The sequence below is a fragment of the Drosophila kikkawai genome, chromosome 3L (assembly GCF_030179895.1).
Source record: "Drosophila kikkawai strain 14028-0561.14 chromosome 3L, DkikHiC1v2, whole genome shotgun sequence".
Classification (NCBI taxonomy): Eukaryota; Metazoa; Arthropoda; class Insecta; order Diptera; family Drosophilidae; genus Drosophila; species Drosophila kikkawai.
Window position 1 is genome coordinate 25,612,443 of NC_091730.1, and position 19,761 is coordinate 25,632,203.

The 19,761-nt window shown below is 45.5% G+C and overlaps 2 protein-coding genes and 1 long non-coding RNA gene across 11 annotated transcripts in view; 2 read left to right on the forward strand and 1 right to left on the reverse strand.

Moving 5' to 3' along the window:
• Window positions 1-19,761, reverse strand: part of Ten-m (teneurin transmembrane protein Ten-m) — a 347,516-nt gene that overhangs the window by 275,440 nt on the left and 52,315 nt on the right. The window lies entirely within an intron of this gene.
• On the forward strand, window positions 3,423-5,178 carry Trxr2 (Thioredoxin reductase 2). Its single transcript, XM_017181074.3, has one exon. The coding sequence runs from the start codon at window positions 3,540-3,542 to the stop codon at window positions 5,094-5,096; it is 1,557 nt and encodes a 518-aa protein (XP_017036563.1). The 5' UTR covers window positions 3,423-3,539; the 3' UTR covers window positions 5,097-5,178.
• LOC138928320 (uncharacterized) overlaps window positions 7,090-19,761 on the forward strand; it is a 151,213-nt gene continuing 138,541 nt past the window's right edge. For 4 of the 5 annotated variants that reach the window (XR_011444831.1, XR_011444833.1, XR_011444834.1 and 1 more), the window contains exons 1-3: window positions 7,090-7,142; window positions 7,196-7,471; window positions 10,314-10,502. This is a non-coding gene — a long non-coding RNA (uncharacterized lncRNA). The remainder of the gene's footprint in view (window positions 7,143-7,195; window positions 7,472-10,313; window positions 10,503-19,761) is intronic. The other variant, XR_011444835.1, reaches the window with a different exon arrangement.

Genomic DNA, 19,761 nt, shown 5'->3' on the forward strand with positions numbered 1-19,761 from the left:
GTAATCTGCCCAAAATATTCCTCTGCAATTAAAAACATTTTCAAGTCATTTATTCACGCTCCGGGCCCCGGACTTTGTGGAGGGTTCGAAACATGAGAGTGAGGAAGGCTCGTAAAGACAGCGTTTGGGCAATGTCTGGCCAATTTTGAGGATTTGGGTTTACGCATTTATTGGAATTTTTATGGCCTACATTTATAGTCTCTGCAGAATAGAGAACCGAACGGGGAACCCAAACGGAGAATAGGTTTATGAATATTAAAAACAAATGAGTCTAGTTTATTCTAAGATAAGTCCCTGATCTTGACTCCTTATTAATTGAAGTCAACGCCAAAGGGCGTTCTCCAAATCGAGCAGACCCAAGCAAAATCAATTAAAGCGGAAACTTTCCCGCAAACAAATTTGGATTTGAAAGGCAGCCTCGAAATCAAAGCTATCCCTTGCACCTAGTTTGTTTCAAAATAATTTGCCTATAAAAACTAATCGAACTCGAAGCCGTCCCTAACTGGAATCCTTTTTGCTGGCGCAGCCAATCCTGGACCCCGCCACAACAGCGTCAACAGCAACCATTTCAAATTAATTAATAAAATTTTTGTTCCAAGTGGGGCCAGTTAGCAAACAAACATTCAACTGCAAATAAAGCCCGAAACCGGCCCAGGCCTTCCGGATTTGTAAAGACTTGGCTCGGAACGGAATGTTGGTCAAGAAGTTGCGTGCGGCCAGGCACGTGTGTGGTCCAAGTCACCCCCTTCCCAGTATCCCCTCTAACATTCACCCTCACCTCATAAACTGGTCGAAAGCCAAACCAAATAGCAAATACTTCAATAAACGAAATTAAATATTTGTGCATGGAATGAAACATTTTGCTCGGGGAGCGAGGGAACGGCGGACACAACAGGGGGAAATTGAAAAAGAATCGAACACTTTATGTCCCACATTGGCAACAAATTAAATAATTGCTGCGAAAGTTTGCTTTCTGAAATATATGAGCAAACAAACTCAAATAAACTATTGATTTTCATTCGAAACTTTTTCAGTAATGTTCGATTTTCTGGCCTTTGTTAAGTTGCTATGAATATTCGATTTATCCTAAGATCTGGCCACCCACTTGTTAAATATTTGGCTTGTAAAATTGTTTAACTTTTGACCCGAGCATATACATTTACCTTCTCGCCATCATTAGACGTTAATTGGGCAATTGTGCCATCACAGGGGTCCCTTCCAGAGATGAGCCCTTTGCTCGCGATTTTGGCAGAATTGCGCCTCGGGCCCGGAGCCAACACCTTTTTGATGTCCGTCCCCGGGCAAAAGGCGGCTGAATCAAACTAATTAGGCGCAAACTTAATTAATATTTGATGAATTATTTGACCTTTTGTCTGATTACGCTTCCAAAGGGCGGGCGACTCGTCCAAGAACTCGTCCTCCATGGGGCCCTCGACATTGGCCTGGCAACAGACAGAAATATAAAGATAACTTTTCGGGCTTTTCCGAAATTGAGCTTCATTCGGTTTGATAAACTTGTCGCTAGGCAGGTGCCACCACAAAAAGAGCAGGCCTGGTGCGTGCGGAGCGATTCAAATCATAAAATGGAGAGGTGGGTCGAGGCGCAAAAGTTTTTTTTAATGTTTATTGGCGAAACTTTTTCATTTTTTACAACTTTTTCAAAAGTTTTCTTGCTGATTCTCCGCCCAGCCTAGTGCCATTCTCGTTTCCCTTTGCAGCATAGGCCCATTTCTGGTCATTCTCAAGTTTAAATTATACCAAGAGCTCGGTCCAAGTATGAGTACCTGGAATCCCACGATTGTCAGCACATTAGGTCTGCCGGCCAAGAAAGCCTTACTTTGAATTAAACTTTTATCGCATCAATTCCAAGAGTTTTCCTCGTTTCCTTGGCAAAGTTTCTTTGTTGGATAATTTTTAAATTTTAATTCGTTTATTTAAATTGCTTCTAGCCCCAGAGATATTGTAAATAATCGTCATTGTACTCACCCAAATGAGAGTGAAAGTCACTTACCTGCAAGAGAAAGCAATCAAATTAGTTGGTAGTTTATAAACTCAAATGTGTGTAAAGTAAGTAAGCAAATGTGAAATATAAAGGTCACCATACCTATCATTACCATACCAAAATTGTTTATAGGATTTTGTTATACCCAACATATAATTACAAGGTCTATGTGTTTATATCTATAAAGATAATAAAAAATTACTGAATATAGAATAGGTTCTTAACTTATCTCAATGAATCATTTCACCCTATCATGTACAAAAATGGGAGACTTCAGCTACAGGACGACTTGGTGGTCTCATCCGCTGTCTCATCCGCTGCCGGGTGTCCAGTTCCCTTCAATGCCTCCTACTCAACAGCGGAAACAGCAGCAGATTCCCAGAGCGCTGGAGGTCGAGCTGGATGGCGATGACCCGGAATGTTGGGCGGGAAGAATCGGGGCACTAACTGCTGCAGCTGGCTGCTCTGCCGCCTTTAACTGGGTCGCCATCAGTCAAGGACTTAACCTTGCCGCAGCTACAAATACTGGGTCGTTGGGTTCAACTAATAAATATGCCACAGAACAGCAGACGCATAGATACCCAGCACGCTCACACAGCCGGGCTCACTTACACACTCGCACTCCAGGACATGTACAAATGAATCGCAGCTGAGGGCTGTCCAGGCATCGGAGAAATAAAACCATTAAATATTTGCGGTTAAACGCACCAAAAACAAACCGCAAAAGTAAATCATAGCCAAAGCAGGCGACGGACATGGCCGAGCATCGGAGGCAAGGAATTTCCTAGCAAGCCCGCCCGTTGCCCCGGCGCTCGTAGGCAAAAATATTAGATTAGAAATTAGGATAGCCATGGACATGGTCTTGTATTGGGTGAGAGTGTGGGTTGGGATTGGAATTGTGACTGGACAGGCAGCAGACCAGAACGCCATTTACTTGGAGGGGAGAGAACAGGAAACTGGTTACCAACGGGACTGCCAAAAATTCCAAATGGTCCATGGCCGAGGAGCATAAATCATTGGAACTGACATTTCACCATTTCACTGGATTTGTATATGTGTGCTGAGGCACGGTCTTGAAGGCGGAAGGAAAGTGTTCTGGCGGCTAAAGAAAATTTGAGTAAGATATTCGTCGATTGAGGCCGAGAAACAGTGGAGTCCCCCAGCGCGAGCTATTAGTTTCGCTGAACTAGTTCCCCGATGAGCCAATCATGGTAGCAGACTAACCCCACTTTTCTGGCCCAGAAACCCACATAAATCATTTTGAAATTGAATCGCCCGTTCGTCCGGCCAGATTCCTGACGGACTCCACAAAAACTCGGTGGCCGGCCTCATATAGGGGTGGAATCGCGTTTGGTTCCATTTCTATTTCAGATTTGACTGCCAACCGAGGTGTGCAATCGTTCAAGTGGGCTAAGGGAACTTCAGTCGATTTAAAGCTCTCACCCGCTGTCAGTGCTGGATCCAAAATTTGAAGTTTTTCAAACACTTATCAGTAACTCCGAACCCTTTTAATCGGAACACACCCCAAAAGGTAGAAATGTCGCTATTGAAGGTGCTGCGAGCTACCGACCTCATACGGAGCCACTCCGCCCTCCGCTGGTGCCGCCACACAGGCTCTTTTCCGCGTTACGACTACGACCTGGTGGTTCTCGGAGGTGGCTCGGCTGGCCTGGCGTGCGCTAAGGAGGCGGTGGACTGCGGAGCTCGCGTGCTCTGCTTCGACTACGTGAAGCCCACGCCGGTCGGTACAAAGTGGGGTATCGGCGGCACCTGCGTGAACGTGGGCTGCATCCCCAAGAAACTGATGCACCAGGCATCGCTGCTGGGCGAGGCGGTGCACGAGGCAGTGGCCTACGGCTGGAACGTGGATGACCGGAACCTCCGACCCGACTGGCGCAAGCTGGTGCGCTCCGTGCAGAACCACATCAAGTCGGTGAACTGGGTGACGCGCGTGGACCTGCGCGATAAAAAGGTGGAGTACGTCAACTCTATGGGCGCCTTTGTCGACAGCCACACCATTATGTACTACCCAAAGCCAGGCCAAGAAGGCGACAGGCGACAGGTGACCGCCAAGTACGTGGTGGTGGCAGTGGGAGGGAGGCCGCGCTACCCTGACATTCCCGGAGCCATGGAGCTGGGCATAACGAGTGACGACATCTTTAGCTACGAGCGGGAGCCGGGGCGCACGCTCGTGGTGGGCGCCGGATACGTCGGCCTGGAGTGCGCCTGCTTCCTCAAGGGCCTCGGCTACGATCCCACAGTGATGGTGCGCTCGATCGTGTTGCGCGGCTTTGATCGGCAGATGTCTGAGCTCCTGGCCGCCATGATGTCTGAGCGCGGCGTTAGCTTCTTGAACACCACCGTTCCCAGCTCAGTGGAGCGGCAGTCGGATGGGCGGCTGCTGGTAAGGTACCTAAACACCACGACGCAGACCGTCGGCAGCGATGTCTTCGACACAGTGTTGTGGGCCATCGGACGACGGGGTCTGATCGACGACCTCAACCTAGGGGCCGCCGGAGTGAAGACTCTGAACGACAAGATCGTGGTGGACGCCTCGGAGGCCACCAATGTACCACACATCTTCGCCGTGGGCGACATCATTCACGGGCGACCAGAGCTCACACCAGTGGCCATCCTGTCGGGCCGTCTTCTCGCCAGACGCCTATTCGCCGGCTCCACGCAGAGGATGGACTACGCAGACGTGGCCACGACGGTGTTCACTCCTCTGGAGTACTCCTGCGTCGGTATGTCCGAGGAGTCTGCCATCGAACTACACGGCGCAGACAACATCGAGGTTTTCCATGGCTACTACAAGCCCACTGAGTTCTTCATCCCCCAAAAGAGCGTACGCCACTGCTATCTAAAGGCGGTAGCGGAGATGGCAGGAGACCAGAGGATCCTGGGTCTCCACTATATCGGCCCAGTGGCCGGCGAAGTGATCCAGGGCTTCGCCGCGGCGCTCAAGTCGGGCCTGACAGTGAAGACCTTGCTGAACACGGTGGGAATCCACCCGACAACAGCCGAGGAATTCACGCGACTCTCGATCACCAAGCGCTCGGGTCGCGACCCCACACCCGCCTCTTGCTGTAGCTAGGAGCTACTTACATACATGTGTAATGTTTGTAAGTACATTGTGGATCGACATTGAAAATATAGCAGATCGGTTCAATAATCAATTAATACCGTTTACATTTAATTTTTTTTTTCAATTCTCGAAAATTCTCAAAATTCTTAAAAATGATTGAGATTTGGTCATTTTTAATTTCTTAACGAGCCAAGTTAAACTATTATAAATTTATTGATAAGTGCTGTCAAGGCGAAGCCCATAATATGGGATTTAACCCACAAAGGCCATTTTAATGCCATATTTATTAACACATTTGTTTAGAAATCTAGTGAGACCATGGTCATGGTTTTTGCTTAATTTCTTTGGTCACACTGGTTATCGAGCAAAATATATAGCGGTTGTGCTATAACAATTGTTACAGCTGATTTTCGTCGTCTCAGTACTAGTGAAACATGAAGCTGTCAGATGTTTTTTCAAAAGCGAAAATAAAATATAATTTGCTTTGAAAAAAACCATATTGCCCGCTAGCCACTAGTTTTCAATTTATCCCGGATTTTGCGTTAGAAAACAGCCAGATATAGCGGAAAAAGTCTAAAACGGCAACGCTTGTAATAAGCCTGATTAGGCTATTAAAAGTAAAAACTTTCAGATTCAATTTATTTGCGTGGCGCCTTTATTTGCAGTCAATCCGGAAGTGCCTATTCTTAGGGATGGTATTTCTAATACATACATGTCGATAGTTCTTATTCTATATTAAACAAAATAGCTTGTTTGCACTATTATTACAACGCTGGTCTCTTTTCAGCAAGGTGGACCTGGCAAAAAATCGATGTTTTCCACTATCGATTTTTCAATGTGTTTACGAGCGAAACATCGATAGTATCGATTATATATATATATATATAGATATAGATATATATATATCAAATCATTTTAATCAGGGACCGTAATCATTATAAGTAATATTTTAAAAAATTACTTTGTAATGATTACTTATCGATTTTTAGTTTTTTAAATCAAGTCTAATAATTATTTTTGAGCAAAAAAAAAAGTAAAAATCACAAATAATCATCATTGAGCTTGAGCAAAAAAAAATAGAGCTCAAAAATAATGATTATTCGGGATTTATATTCTTTTTTGTTCAAAATAAAACTCACCTTATATTAAATAATTGCAACAAACACAGGTAAAATACATTTTGTTGTTGTTGTTGTCAATTGTTGCTCTAGGGTCCCTTTATAAGGACATAGGGCAATATTGGCAATATCCTTAAAGGATCAAAAGTTGTGGCTTGGGGAGTTTTATTTTGAACAAAAAAAAAATAAAAATCACGAATAATCATTATTTTTGAATTTTAATTTTTTTGCTCAAGCATAATGATTATTTGTGATTTTTATTTTTTTTGCTCAAAAATAATGTTTAACAATAGAAGAATTTATATAACAATTAAAAATTAAAAATCATCAAGGATATTCATAGTGTATCCTTAAAGGATAAAAACGTGCTAGTCATGCTTGTCCTATGTTGATTGGAAGTGATTGATTTACTCATTTAAAAATAGGGACAATAATCATCATCCCTGATTTTAATAGTTTAATTCTCTATTTTATGACAACAAATCGTCTGCCTTATTTAATTATTTTAATGGTAAAAAGCTCGAGTTTGTTTGAACATTTTCAATATCCGGATTTTCCTACTTTTTGGAGGCTCCCTTCTTCGTCCGAATTGGTGTGGTTTTCTGCAAGCACACACATTTATTCACAAAAGTAAATTTGCTGGTTCTAGACAAAAGTAGTAAAATTTTATAACCCTTTGCTTTTTTCACAAAATAAGAATTTCGCTAATATATAAAGAAATTCATTTCAATTTTTGGTTTAATTTAAAGACTTTTACGCCAAAAAATATCGATAGTGTAAAAACACAAAATCGATGTTTTGAAAAAAAAAAATGTCAAACATCGATAGTATCGATAGTGCTCTGATGTTTTGCGAGCACTACTGCAAGGCGTGCTCGGGTTCAATTATTAGTTCCCGAACTTTCTGTCGAAGCTATTCGTTTTTGAAAGGCATTTTGGTTAGTGCTTATTATACTTAACTTTTTACTGTTAAGTAAAAGTGCAATTCCAGATTTCTTCTGTCTGACTCTTATTGTCAGCACAGTTTATGCAACTAGCGTTGCTTTTACCACCAGCATTGAGGAGCGGCGCGATGCCCCGCGGCCATTCAGTGAAGCTGCCTCAAAATGATCAATTGTGTTTTTACTTGACGATTAGTAGATGGGACTTGATTACTCGTTAATTTGTTTTAGGCTGTGGAAGACTGTATACACTATTTTACTCCATTGAAATTAAGATTGTCAGCTTGCAATCAGTCATCAGGCCTGCTGACGGCGATGGATTCCTGGTAAGTACGGCATAGAAATTCCACAGTCGTTTAATTTTATAAATTACGCTCATTTATAATCGCATTAGCTGAAGCTAAAATATAATCATAATCATAAAATAATTATCGTAAAAAAAATTTATTAACCAAAATGTATTGGATATTAATCCAATTAATCCACAAATTATTCGACACATGACAACGTCAACTGTGCAATATCTTATTAAATAGCGCCTAGGAAGGAATGTAGATAAATATTCTGTCACTTGGGTTCTTGGCTGAGTTCTGGTTAAGAATTTTGAGTGCGAGCACTGGTCCCACACATTCCCAAAAGACTCTGAACTGCATATTCTTAAGGACATTTCTGAAATTTGATAGTTGAATATAAATGATTCCAAAGAGCGCTGGGCGCTCGGGTCCTCAGACGTTGCCATTTCTGACGTATGAAGCTTTAATTTATGAAGTTCGTGGTGAAAAACACTTTCTACGCCTTTCGGAGGTGGCCTGTGTTTCCGTTTCCGATTTCGGTGTCGTATCGGTGACCCAGAATCTAGCGAGTGGCGCCAGAAGCTAGGCCACTCCCACACACACCAAGCCTGCACGTGGCACAGGGCAACAACAAGCAACAAAGGATAAAAAATTTGATTAATGTTTACTTCCGATTTGCATAAATCTTACTTTAGCGTTTTTGGGACCGCTCCGGCAGCCTCTTTCTCCTGGCCGCTTTGTTATAAATTATTTTTTTATTGCAGCCTCCCGAATGCTCGTCCTCGGGGGACCGTATGCTCCCCGGCTAAATTGCTTGCTTCGGCGTTATTTATTCGTTTGTTTGTGCCGGTCATCGTAGTGGACACGTCCAGGTGGACTGGGAACCAGGTCAAGGCGGTGCATCTGCCGAGATCTCTCGCGGCAGCTCCCAGAGTGTACGCCGTAACTTTTCGATTAGCTTTGCCAACTCATTTAACAAATGGTCTGGCTGACAGTAAGAAAATATAACAAATTTACCCCAGCAATCGCAGCAGAGGGCGGCGGGCGCTCGTGTTCGTACTTTCATTGCAACACCTTAGAATCATAAATTGTGACCTGACCGCCCAGTGGCAGCTGGGTGCAGGCAAAGTTTTGCTCATCCGAAAGTTCGGCTGTAAGTTAAAGCCCCCGCGGGTAATTCGATAAAGCGTAAAATTTTGCACTTAAACTATTTTCTTCTGCTGCTGTTCCGCCGTCTGCCACCTGCAACGGGCATTTGGCAGTTGCATTGTTGCTCCCCTTATTATTGTTCTCCGGTTTTCGGTTGTTGTCAGCTTGACCTGCTCGGGCCAGTCTTGAATTACAGCACCGGCGAAGCGCGTAAAGTTTCCTCTGATTGCGGCTGAGTCAGAAGTCGCTGCTCGATTGAGAGCTTTCGAGTTTCGAGGCAACACAGAAATTGTTTTGGCACTGCATTCTAGAGGTCGGACAGTTGGACCATCGGAGGCAGCCAGGCTGTTGCGGGGGTGTTATGAGGGGCCATAGAAACCCAGGTCCTCAGCCATACCTCTCCACAGTACACAAGAGCGCACAAATGGTCTGCAAGACAGAGCCATTGGCGGGAGAACAAAAGGCCCCCGTCAACTGCCTCAACAGACTCCAGTAAATTAAAAATATGATTTAAATTAATCCTCGTTAAGGGCACTTGTGACCCGCTTTTACTGCGCCAGAAATGCTGTCGTTCCCACCGACGCATTACAAACAATTCCACTTTGGGCTCGCAACCACAGCAACTTGTGGCTACAAGGATGCCAGGCGCCCAGGGGCGAGCACACACACGAACACAAACCCCTTCGAGGGGGAGTCTTAAGTCTTGTTTAGCAATTTAGAATTTTTAAATCCTATTAAAATTTGCAATCACTGTTTGATTTGCTCTCCCAGCCCATGCAGGACGAGGGAAATCTGAGAAATCGGACCTGGACACGTTCCACGCATAGCCCGAATCAAAGGGCCTTCAATGATTCAATAGTTTAATTCCGAATTTCCATGCAAATAAACAAATATCCATTGGAGAAGGAGACCGAGGCAGAGACAGAGACACAGACAGAGACAGGAATGGCTTTCTATTTAGTTTAGTTATTAAACGTATCCATTTCCATTTGCCAAATTACGCCACAATTGTTGTTCGGTCTGTCCATCTATTTGTCAGTCAGCCCTGTTTGTCGATTCGCATTGTTGGGCTTTGTATGGGCTGCCTCCGCATCTGCCGAGATCCAACTTTATCTGCATCTGCATCTGAGGCTCCATCTGCATCTGTATCTGCATCCTGCATGTGTAATTACGTAAAAGTTGATAATGTGTTGATTATTTGAGGTATTTATGTAATTTTCAAGTTCCTTTAGCGCCCGTTGCTCATGTTTAATTGCAATTATTTAATTACATTTGCAGCTTTAACTTTGGCATGTGTCTATTGAGTTTTGCGGTCATTTCAGTCTCGGAACCAAGGGAAAAAAGCAGGCGTAACTCAAAGGAAAGCCGAATTTCAGCTTGTGTTGATTGCATTACAAAGAAGCCTCCAGTCTGGGCTCCTCTCTCCCAGGCTGCCAGACACTTGACGATAATTTTATATGAAATCTTCATTCAATTACTCGAGTAATTCAAATTAAAATGCTTATCGATTGCGATGGACATTAATTGATTACTTTTGGCCATTTAGGAGTGCTTCCTTTCATCCAGGACTTTCTTTAGATTGCAGGATCTCACCGGGTTTATTACTTCCCTGAGACCGCATAAGTTGCCAGTTTTCTTTTCAAACCTGCCCCTTCCCCGACCCCTGTTCTGAAAGCTTAAATATGTGTGTTGTAATTTAATTTCATAAAAGCAATTGTACTTCTAGCCGTGCACCCTGCCCGCAGCTCCAGACCCACGGCAAAGTTTGGTCGCATTCACCGAATGACAAAATCATGTGGCTAGCAGGAATGTGGCACGAGCTCAACTGACGACAGTAGTGCGTGGCAGCGGTGGCCTCGTGATTGGCGATTCCTGGACACAGTTCACTAGAAGCTGTCTCGTAATATATCCCAATGTAAGTAATTGAAATGCTTATGTAAATAGCGCTAATTAAATTAGTTTGAGTCCAATACCAACTTGATTTTGAAGACTAGAAAAGCAAGTTAATCTTTTCGAGAATGATAAACTGATTCACCCGTTCGCAGTTCTATTTAATTAACAAATATAATCAATATTTTAATTAGTATTTAAAATAGAAAAAGTTTTCAAATTTGTCTATTGAAGCTTATTTTATATCATCGGTTTGTTGTTACATCTAAAAACAAACAAGTAAACTGTAACAGTAGCATTTTTGACGTAATTTTTGTATGTTAAAAACGCTAAAGATCTTAAGAATATCAATACGAAGATTTATAGTCGAACGACTGTACATATTTGTACCAAGATGTGCTTGATTGTATAAATCATTTGACTTTGACTTTAGCTATTCTAACTTTCGATGTCTCGTGGCTAGCCTAAATGTAGGATTATATTAATAAATTAGGTAGAGTATGGTATCTCTGGGGCAGGACTCGACTCGCATCACGCTCGCATCTCTGGTGCGTCCGAGCCAGTTTACTTTGTTTTTTAAAGCCAACGCCGAGGGCTGACGCTGCCGCCGGCAGACGAAGCAAACATCCAAGGGAACAACTGAGTGGCGGAATGGCGGACAGGAGACAGATGGGGAAGTATTTTCATTGTCTTGTTTGCCAACGTCGTGAGTCGAGAGTCGCATATTTGACATTGGACTTGTGTGCGCTCTGATAGCGTGCCAGCCAAAACATCACAAATGGCTGGCAACTCTGCAAGCCGGCCGGCAACCGGGCACATGCACATGAAGCCAGTTCCAGTTGCGACACATAATTGCGAGTGTTGACTTTGTGCGTCTGTGTGGGGCTGGATTTTCCTTCGTTTTTGCGGTTTTTTGCGAGGAGCCAACGCGGCGTATGTGCAACGTTCAGTAAATACAATGGTGCACTCGCACACAGGGACAGTCCCATCATTTATGCACAAACGTTGCCAACTTTGCTTGCAACAAACGCAACCAAGTCGCGACTTTCGACTGCCTCCTCACTTGTCTGCTCAGTTTGCTCAGTTCTCAGTTCGGGGAAAGATATGCTCCAGCCTCAGCTCGGGATTTAGCCCCGTGCTCACTGGGAATGGGGTGCCACAATGTCATGGTATTCTAGAAACAAAGGGAAACGCGTAGACAAAAAGAATTCAGCATTTTAAGCATTTTCAAATGAAATTAAAAACTGCACCAAACTGCCGAAAGCCCTAAAAAAGGCCGGCTGACATCGAGGAGAGCTTTGGCGGTGGTGGAGTAGGAAAAGCCACCGTAAACGAAAAAAGATTGAGTCGAGGGGGAATGGAAAAGGAAAAGCCGACTTTGAAGTTTTTTCTGATGCTTGAGCACTTTCAGTTCCTTTTGATTGTGTGCAGCGGCTGGCTCTTTGGCTTTCAGTTTTTGTTTTGTCGCTGGCTGAGGTTTTTCCTTTTTTGTTTTTTGGCTTGACAAAAGAGCGACTCTGAAGCTGCATTTTCAAGTTGCCTGCCTCAAGGTTTCAAATGAAATATGGATGCGGCAATCTGATTTTCGCCCAAGAACATCCGCGCCTTCCAGCCCTTTATATACGATTTATGCACCGCAAAGCCCCTCAGAAGCGCCTGGTAACATCAAACTAACCAATTAAATAAAGCAATCAAATATAACAAAAAATTTAGAACACAAACAAATTTGAAAATAATGAAAAGTTCACCTTAATAAATATCAATATGCGAATTGTTAGATATTTCTTTTCACATACATATCTTTACAGTAAGTTTACTAGAATAGTTTTTAAATATAAAAGTCCTGTTTTTAAGGCACTTTTACTTATAGTTTCAGACTTTAAGATCCTTTTTATTTCGGTAAACTACGACCTTGCATTCTTTAGCCTCCCATTCACACATTATTATTAAAGATAAAGGCAAGCTCAAGTCATAGTTTAAAGCCGAACTATTAGCGAAATATACGGGATTCCCTTTTCTCGACAAAATAATAATGCCATTAGCAAGGGTTCAAAAATATGTCTGCATTTAAAAGCTGGTGTTATTCAAGTATAGAACTCTTTTTTGTCCTTTATCCTTTGTCCGACTGAATATGCTCTGTATTATTGCTGCTGATGGCTGCAGTTTTCCAAGCGGAAAATTTGTCATTGTTGCCATTGCGTTTATTAATTAATTTGGCCGGCTGTCTGTCTGTGTGTGCGGGTAATAAAATATTTGCACATGAATGAAATTGAATAGTTTCTTGCTGTTTTGGCTGCAATTCTGCATAATTTGCAATTGCCATGGCATCGTTCACTGAATTATGCATGGAGGGGTCGAGGCGGAAGCAGCTAGGGCTGGGTTTTTTAGGCCTGGCTTTAAGGCCGGTGTCCTCGCCCGGGCTGTGCATAATTTAATCAATGCGACAGTCGCCGGAGCCTGCTGCAGCGCAGGATACTAATTGAAAGCCCCATCTTGTTTTCCATCAGGCATGTCTGCCAATCGAAAGTCAACAACCTATTAAGTCACATTGCTGCCAACTGTAGACAATGATCGCTGTTGTCATGTCATCAAAACTTGCACCGCACACATGGTCAAAAAATCCCTGCTCAGTTTCCCAGCTTCCTCCTTTTTTTCCTCTCTTTTCCCTGATGAAAGGACCACAAAACAGAGCAAAAATAGAATCCTTCGAGTCTAAAAAGTTTCACCAACTGCCCCTCTGACCCCTGCTGCGCCTCCTTCCATGCGGACTGCGAGCAAGCCTTTTGTTACACGAGAAGCCCAGACACATGGTAAACATGTCAAATTGACGGCCTGCGAAGTGAAAGCGACGACAGCCAGCCCCCGATGACAAAGGCTCCGATGGCCGCCCATCCGCAAGAGGACATTTCCCTCCTCCGCTTCCGTCCCCATGTCCAGCCCTCGCCGTGGCTGCTTTCCATTTTTTAACCCATTTTCCTACCGTTGCCACCATTCGGTTGCTCGTCATTGTCTTCGGGGTGTGAATTATTAAAAGCCACAGAGCACAACGTCTGAATTAGCAAGGCCGAGACTGCCGGAGAGCGCTGCTTTCAGCTGTTTCACTTTCAGCAAATGCAATCATCGTCATCATCCCCGCCGTAATTATCGTCATCAGCGCCGTGATTATCATTGTCATAGGCCCCCATCGCGCCCCTTCGCAGCCCTTTTGCGCGACATCCCCATGTCCTTTCGCTTGTCACTCATTCGCATAAACAGTTAATTATGCATAATATGCATTTTGCTGTCATGTTGTGCAATTTTTACCCCCAAGTTGGCCCCGGCCCCCGCCCGGCCCATGCACTTTTATTACTCGCCCTTTGTTGTTGCTGTCGCCCAGCGCGGTAATGTTTTTAAATGCGCTCATTTGTGTTGGTGTTGGTGTGGCTGCTGGTGTTGGTGTTGGTGCTGATGTGGATGTGGCTGCTGATGTCGCTGGCGGGGCCACCAGCAGTATCTGCGTGTGCCTGCTTATCTATGGCCGTGTTTGTGTGCTTTGCGGTGCGCTGGGTAATTGGCAGCCGGTAATTTAATGTAAAGCGATGCAGCGGGAACAGCAGGACCAGCATCAGGAGTAGCGGGGACAGAAGGACGATAGTTGAAGGAGTTACCAGCTTAATTAGAAGCGAGCGACGGACAAAGGACCTGGGCAGATGTGATTAGTAAGACCGATAATCGAACCCTGCTAGTCCCTGCGGATCCGGAGATCCACCCAAAAGCATTTCATATGCCAACACGCCGAAATCTATTCCGGAAAAAATTCAATTGGCACAGCGATTTGCATAACGGGGAGCGGGAAACGGGGATCGAGTGTGTTAGCATAAAATTCACTTTAGCATTTCCGATGGCTGGCAGTTTTTGCGTGGGTTGCGTTTAAACTAGCACCGCAAAACTGCTGCTGACAATTATTACATCCGCAGGACATTCGCCCGGCCAGAGACCGAAGGACACAGGAAGAGGGAGCACATGCATATGCGCACAGCGGAAGTGGGAGTAGAGGAACGGATCGGAACGGAACGGAGGAGAATGAAAGGGGGTGGCTAACAGCTAACACGCCAGGACACTCCCCTCAAAAACGTCGGAGCATTGGAACGAGCAAATTAAAAAGGAAAAGGAAACGCATAAAAAATGGCGACGATTGAATTTAAATGCCCGGCCACTTGAGCCAGAATTCGGTCGTCCTGCTGACTGTCATCATACGTACGGGCTCATAGTCAGTTTCCTCCATTTGCTTATGCCTCCCAGGACCTAGCCCCCATCTCCGGCCATCCTGCCAATGTCCATTTGAGTAAGTCACGAGCCCGGGCTCGCTTTGGCCAGTTGGGTCGCCCCGACATTACGTGAAAGTAGGTTGTTAATATGCATGGCCGTATCCTTTCTTTCGTGCCGGGCAGCCCTGGTCCTTCCCTTAAGTCCGTTTCCTTTCAGGTCCCTGGGTGTCTTCTCCTTTGAGGTGAAGCTGACTTGGCAACCAGTCCGAAAGCCAGCTTTCCCAGCCCGCCTCGCCCCCAAAACAACCCAATTAGAAGTATGTCAAAGCAAACATGTGCTCGCATATTAAGCACTCGCCACTTCCACTTTCTACGCGCCGGGGCCAATCAAGCAACGTCCTCAAAACCAGGTCCCTCCAGGCCCCACTCGCTTTTCGGAGGCCATTCATTAAGTGTCGGAAAGTTTTGCGTTTTGGTCATTCCTCGTTCAGCTCAGCTCTGTTCTGTTTCGGCGTTTCTTTTTCAATTTGCATACATCGAGAGTGGGGTTGGGCTAAGTTAGTTCTCGGCTGAAAAGCCAATGAAAGCCAAAGGAGTGATGCTTGAATGGATCGCACATGGAGCTCAGCTCAACCTTGGCAGAACAATGCCCGGGCCTGGTAGCTGGTTGATGTGGGGCGACGGTGTCCATTGTATGAATGACTGAAGAGACATTGAATTAAATTTATTTGAAAACGCCAAGCAAAGTCTCCGAAAACTAAAGTTTTGCCACTCCCCGCAGCCTGATTTTCCCTTTGGCTGACAGCAAAAGTTGGACCATGGCTTCGACTTTTAGCCAAGACCCGTGTCCACCCTCGTTCCGTGCTATTCCTCATGTTCTGTTGTCGCATGAATGTTTGGATATTCTACGCTTCTCTCAGTTGCAGTTTCTGTTTTTACTGTTGCATATTTGGCTTGTAGTTTTCCTTTCCGACGCCAGGGCGAAATTAACTTTGACAATTTTAATTAAATTTTTTGGACATTTTGGTTTGCAGATACATAATCAAGAAATTTTCGCCGGACATGGCACGAACATTTGTTGTGGACTCAAAGTATGCCGGCAAACATGTTTCTCAGCAAATAGTTGGGTATTTTCCCATTTACCTGATCAGCGGGGAGGCCAAACCGCTTCCCGGACTGGCTGGAGACTCCCATCTGCGCCAGGGTCTAATTAACTCATTGTCAGCCGTCAGAGATTACCGTGAGCTGCACAAATGCGACTGGCGAGAGGGGGAAAAGTTTCCACTCATATTTCCATAATCAACTGGGAGTTGAAAGGCTCGCAGGGAGGCTCCATTCGAGATGTAATTTTATTACTTTTCCTCTGAACGAGGCACTCAGACAGAGCCTGCGACTAGCCACGAGGCTTCGAACTCTCCGCCAAAGGAATGAACCGAGAGGGCAAAGAGGGCTAGTTACGGAAATAAAATAAAAAATATGTTGCATAATTTCGAGCTTTGTTCCGACTTAGTACCTTTCCGCACGCACACTCACATGCCGGGCTTGCGGGCAGATCCTGGAGATCCTTTTGCGTCAACTTAACAGCGTAGAAAATATCCAAGGCAACAATAAGAACAATAGTTCCCCTGGGAGCATCGAGTCCCGAGACCCGAGTCCTGGCAACCAGGAAACCCACACTGACGTACAGATACACGCATGCAAATCCTTTTGGCTCTGCTGCTCCTGCTATTGGCTTTTCTTTATTCCTTCTCTGGCTGTGTTTTTTAACATTTTTATTTTATTTTCACGACGCCTTTTGTGAGCGTCTTCTGGCCTCTGCTCGTGCCACGCCTTAGCGCCTGCTTTGCCAGCTTCATGCGCCACATGCCTCGTCCCACAGCACACACACTGCTACTGCCGCGCTTGCGATGTGGCGGGGGATAACATTTTTACATATTCTCCTTACCTTTAAAAGATAATTTTGCAGGCACTCTTCCGTTGCCTTTATTTTTCACCCGCTAACTTGAAACGGAATTCAAATGTGTATTTAAATGCGAGGGGGCGCGGGCACAGGAGAGGGTGCAGAGAGGGAAGCGGAAGTAAACTGCAAGGCAGACGACACAGCCCAGACAAAGGAACGGCAAATGGCAGCAGGAAGAAGAGACAATCACAAGAGCAACATCTCATTCGTGGCTGCGGCCATCTCTGCTCTGCCAGCCCACTCCGCCACTCCCAGCCCGATGATGCTCCTTTTCCTATGCAAATCGCATGTGGGCTCCGGCCCAGGTTCCCCTGTCATCCCGGGCGGCTTAGGCGTGCGTATGAATACGTCTTCATGTGGGTTTTGTATACGTAATATGCGAGCGAATAAAATGAAATAAAGAATATGCGAGCGAGCTGCAAAATTGAAAAATTCCAGCAGGCGACGCTCCTGTCCCGCCAGCCGCCATCTGGAAGGGGGATAACCCTTTCGAAGCCCTAGAATAGGTGCGGAAATAGTCTGACAACGAAGATCGGGATGCAGGTTGAATCTTCAAGTCGAACCCATAAAAACGGGTGACCACAAACTCCTTGCCAACCCTCGGGTTCCACTTCTTTTGCAATATCATCATTGTCAGTGCTCTGCCCTCTTTGATAAGTAATGTGCGGCATGAGGACTTTCAAAACAATAGAGGAAAATATGTAAATTGTGCACAAAGGAAAGGCTGTGCAAAGGCGTATATATTTATTCACCATACGGGGCGTATGTGTAATATGATTATCATAACGCCTCTCCAGTCGTTTGCTGCATGGTTTCTTAAATTCATTGTACGACTACTTCCACGAACCGGCAACGACGGAGCAAACAAGAGAAACCACTGCCAGGAAACCCATTGCCACCCAGCCAGGACCAGGACCAGGCACCCCAGCAGAGGTTTCCCATGGCTTTCCGAATGTTTTCTTTGCTCCTCGGCATTTGCTTTCCTTTTATTCTCAGCTGCATTATTGACAAAATATTTGCAAGCATTTCCTCGTGTTTTCTTTTAATATATAATAGCTCCCAAGGAATGCTCCAGCTGCATCCACACTGCGGCCGTTGAAAGCCATCTCAGCCCAGTCCACACAAGAGCCAAGTCACACGTGGTATGGATTCTTATAACTTAAGAGCTCGTTTGCAAGGGGACACTTCAGCAACAAGTGAGTCCCCGTACCGATGATTGAAAATAATGCTTTCAGATAATGCTACAGAGATCATAAGGACGTAGGCCTGTGATTATATTGTGTGCTGTAAAGCTCACTTACCTTTTGGACAGTCAATTTCATTGTACATTTAATCGCTACCATTAACGTAGGCGGCATTCGTCGGACTATAGCTACGATAATAAACTTGCTTCACCTTTTTACCGGTTATTGAGAACAAAATGTGGAGTTTAGGTAGTAATTTTCTCACTAATACTATTTGCTTCGTTTGACTGCTTCCGATATCGGTAGTCGATTCCAACTGCTGTCGCGGCTAGAGCGTAATGGAAGCCGTAATGTAGTATCTTTGCTGGCTAATTGTTGATTATCTCTGGCAATATTCGACTTATTCATCCAATCCGGCGGATTTGAAGTGTCTTCCCTTCACCGTTCTGGTTCCCCACTCTCACACATGTCCGCCCGGCAATGCGAGGCGTGGTGTTTGCATATTAATTTGAATTCTGGCAAATATTCGCGCTGCGCCGTCGGCTGTTTGGAACACTATTTGTGTTGTTTTAGTTTTCAAGTATTTTGGCCCGCCAAACGGTGCCAGAATTTGAGGCTTTCTTACAGCTCCCCGCCTCTCGCAGCTTGCGGCTGTTTATGTTATGGTGAAGATGCGATTTATTCGCAGATGCGCTCGTGAGCTGATTTGATTTACACTTTGCGTGGATGGAGTTCCTAGGGGGAGGTCTCAGTTTCGGATCGGACCACAGGCTGTTATTGTTTAATTACCAGCTATTGTCTTGGCTTGAGTCAGCCCCACTTGTCTATTTAACACGCACTTTACTAGTAGTGTTATTGGGAGTATGGATAATCGAAGTAAAGTGGTTTTAGTCGGCGGAAGGATAAATGATACAATGGAATTTGGTCAGCTCACCAGCTGTGAATGGCGCTGGCTGAGAGCAGTTGGCCGGCGATGGCGTTGTTTGGGCCACTAGCTTGCCAACTTGTTACACGCACATATGCACACACTCACAGATGCGTTGCGGACCTTTTGGCGCCAAAAGCGAATTAACTTGTGTTTTATGGCCCATTGGCTCACTGGCAGCTGCCGAGTTCGATATAAAGTTTCTGTGGCCGCTCACACAGGACATGCAGGCGGCAAGTGCCGAAACGCGCTGGCTGGAAAGGTTCGCTAAACTGCAGCTAAGCTGGTCGGCCGAGGCGGGAAACAAAAATTAATGCACATTGCATACACACGACCGACGAACGAACCACGGTAACGACGGCGACTACGACGAGGCCTGTGTCGATAGATATGGCGCAGGATATGAGCAGCAGAAGCAACTGCGGACGCAACAGCAGCTCATTGTTGCGCTTGCCACATTGAATGCGTTGCGTTTTATGGCGGCGTTAGCCAGATGCGACGATGCGACTACCGGCCGCATTGCCAGCTCCAGCTTTCAGGACACCGCCACAGACACAGATACACTCACAGACACGGACATGGACACGGACACATGCACGCGCACACGCATACCAGAGCACACACAGGACAATGGCGTCGTCGGGAGATGAGCAACAGTCGGCGCTGGCAGCGTCGAACGAGCGGCCTAGCTTCCGCGTTCTCCTCTCGTCGGGTCATCGAGTCCTCGGGTCGAGGACGACGACGCTCTCCAGCCGAGCTCGGAAAATTCGGCCAGCTGTGTTTTCAACAATAAAAGTTATGCAAAAGCCGAAATAGCGGCGCAGCGCCTAAAAGTGTGCAGCACGAGTGTAACAGCCGCAGCAGCCATCGCTCATTGTGTGTAAGTCCTCGGCTTCCGCTGGATGCGACGCCGGCGCCGACCGCGGCCTCGCAGCAGCCCTTAATGAGAGCCATTGTATAGCTCCAGC

Bases quoted from the DNA above. Each gene is read 5' to 3' on its own strand.
- Trxr2 (XM_017181074.3), top strand. From the start codon at position 3,540: ATGTCGCTATTGAAGGTGCTGCGAGCTACCGACCTCATACGGAGCCAC.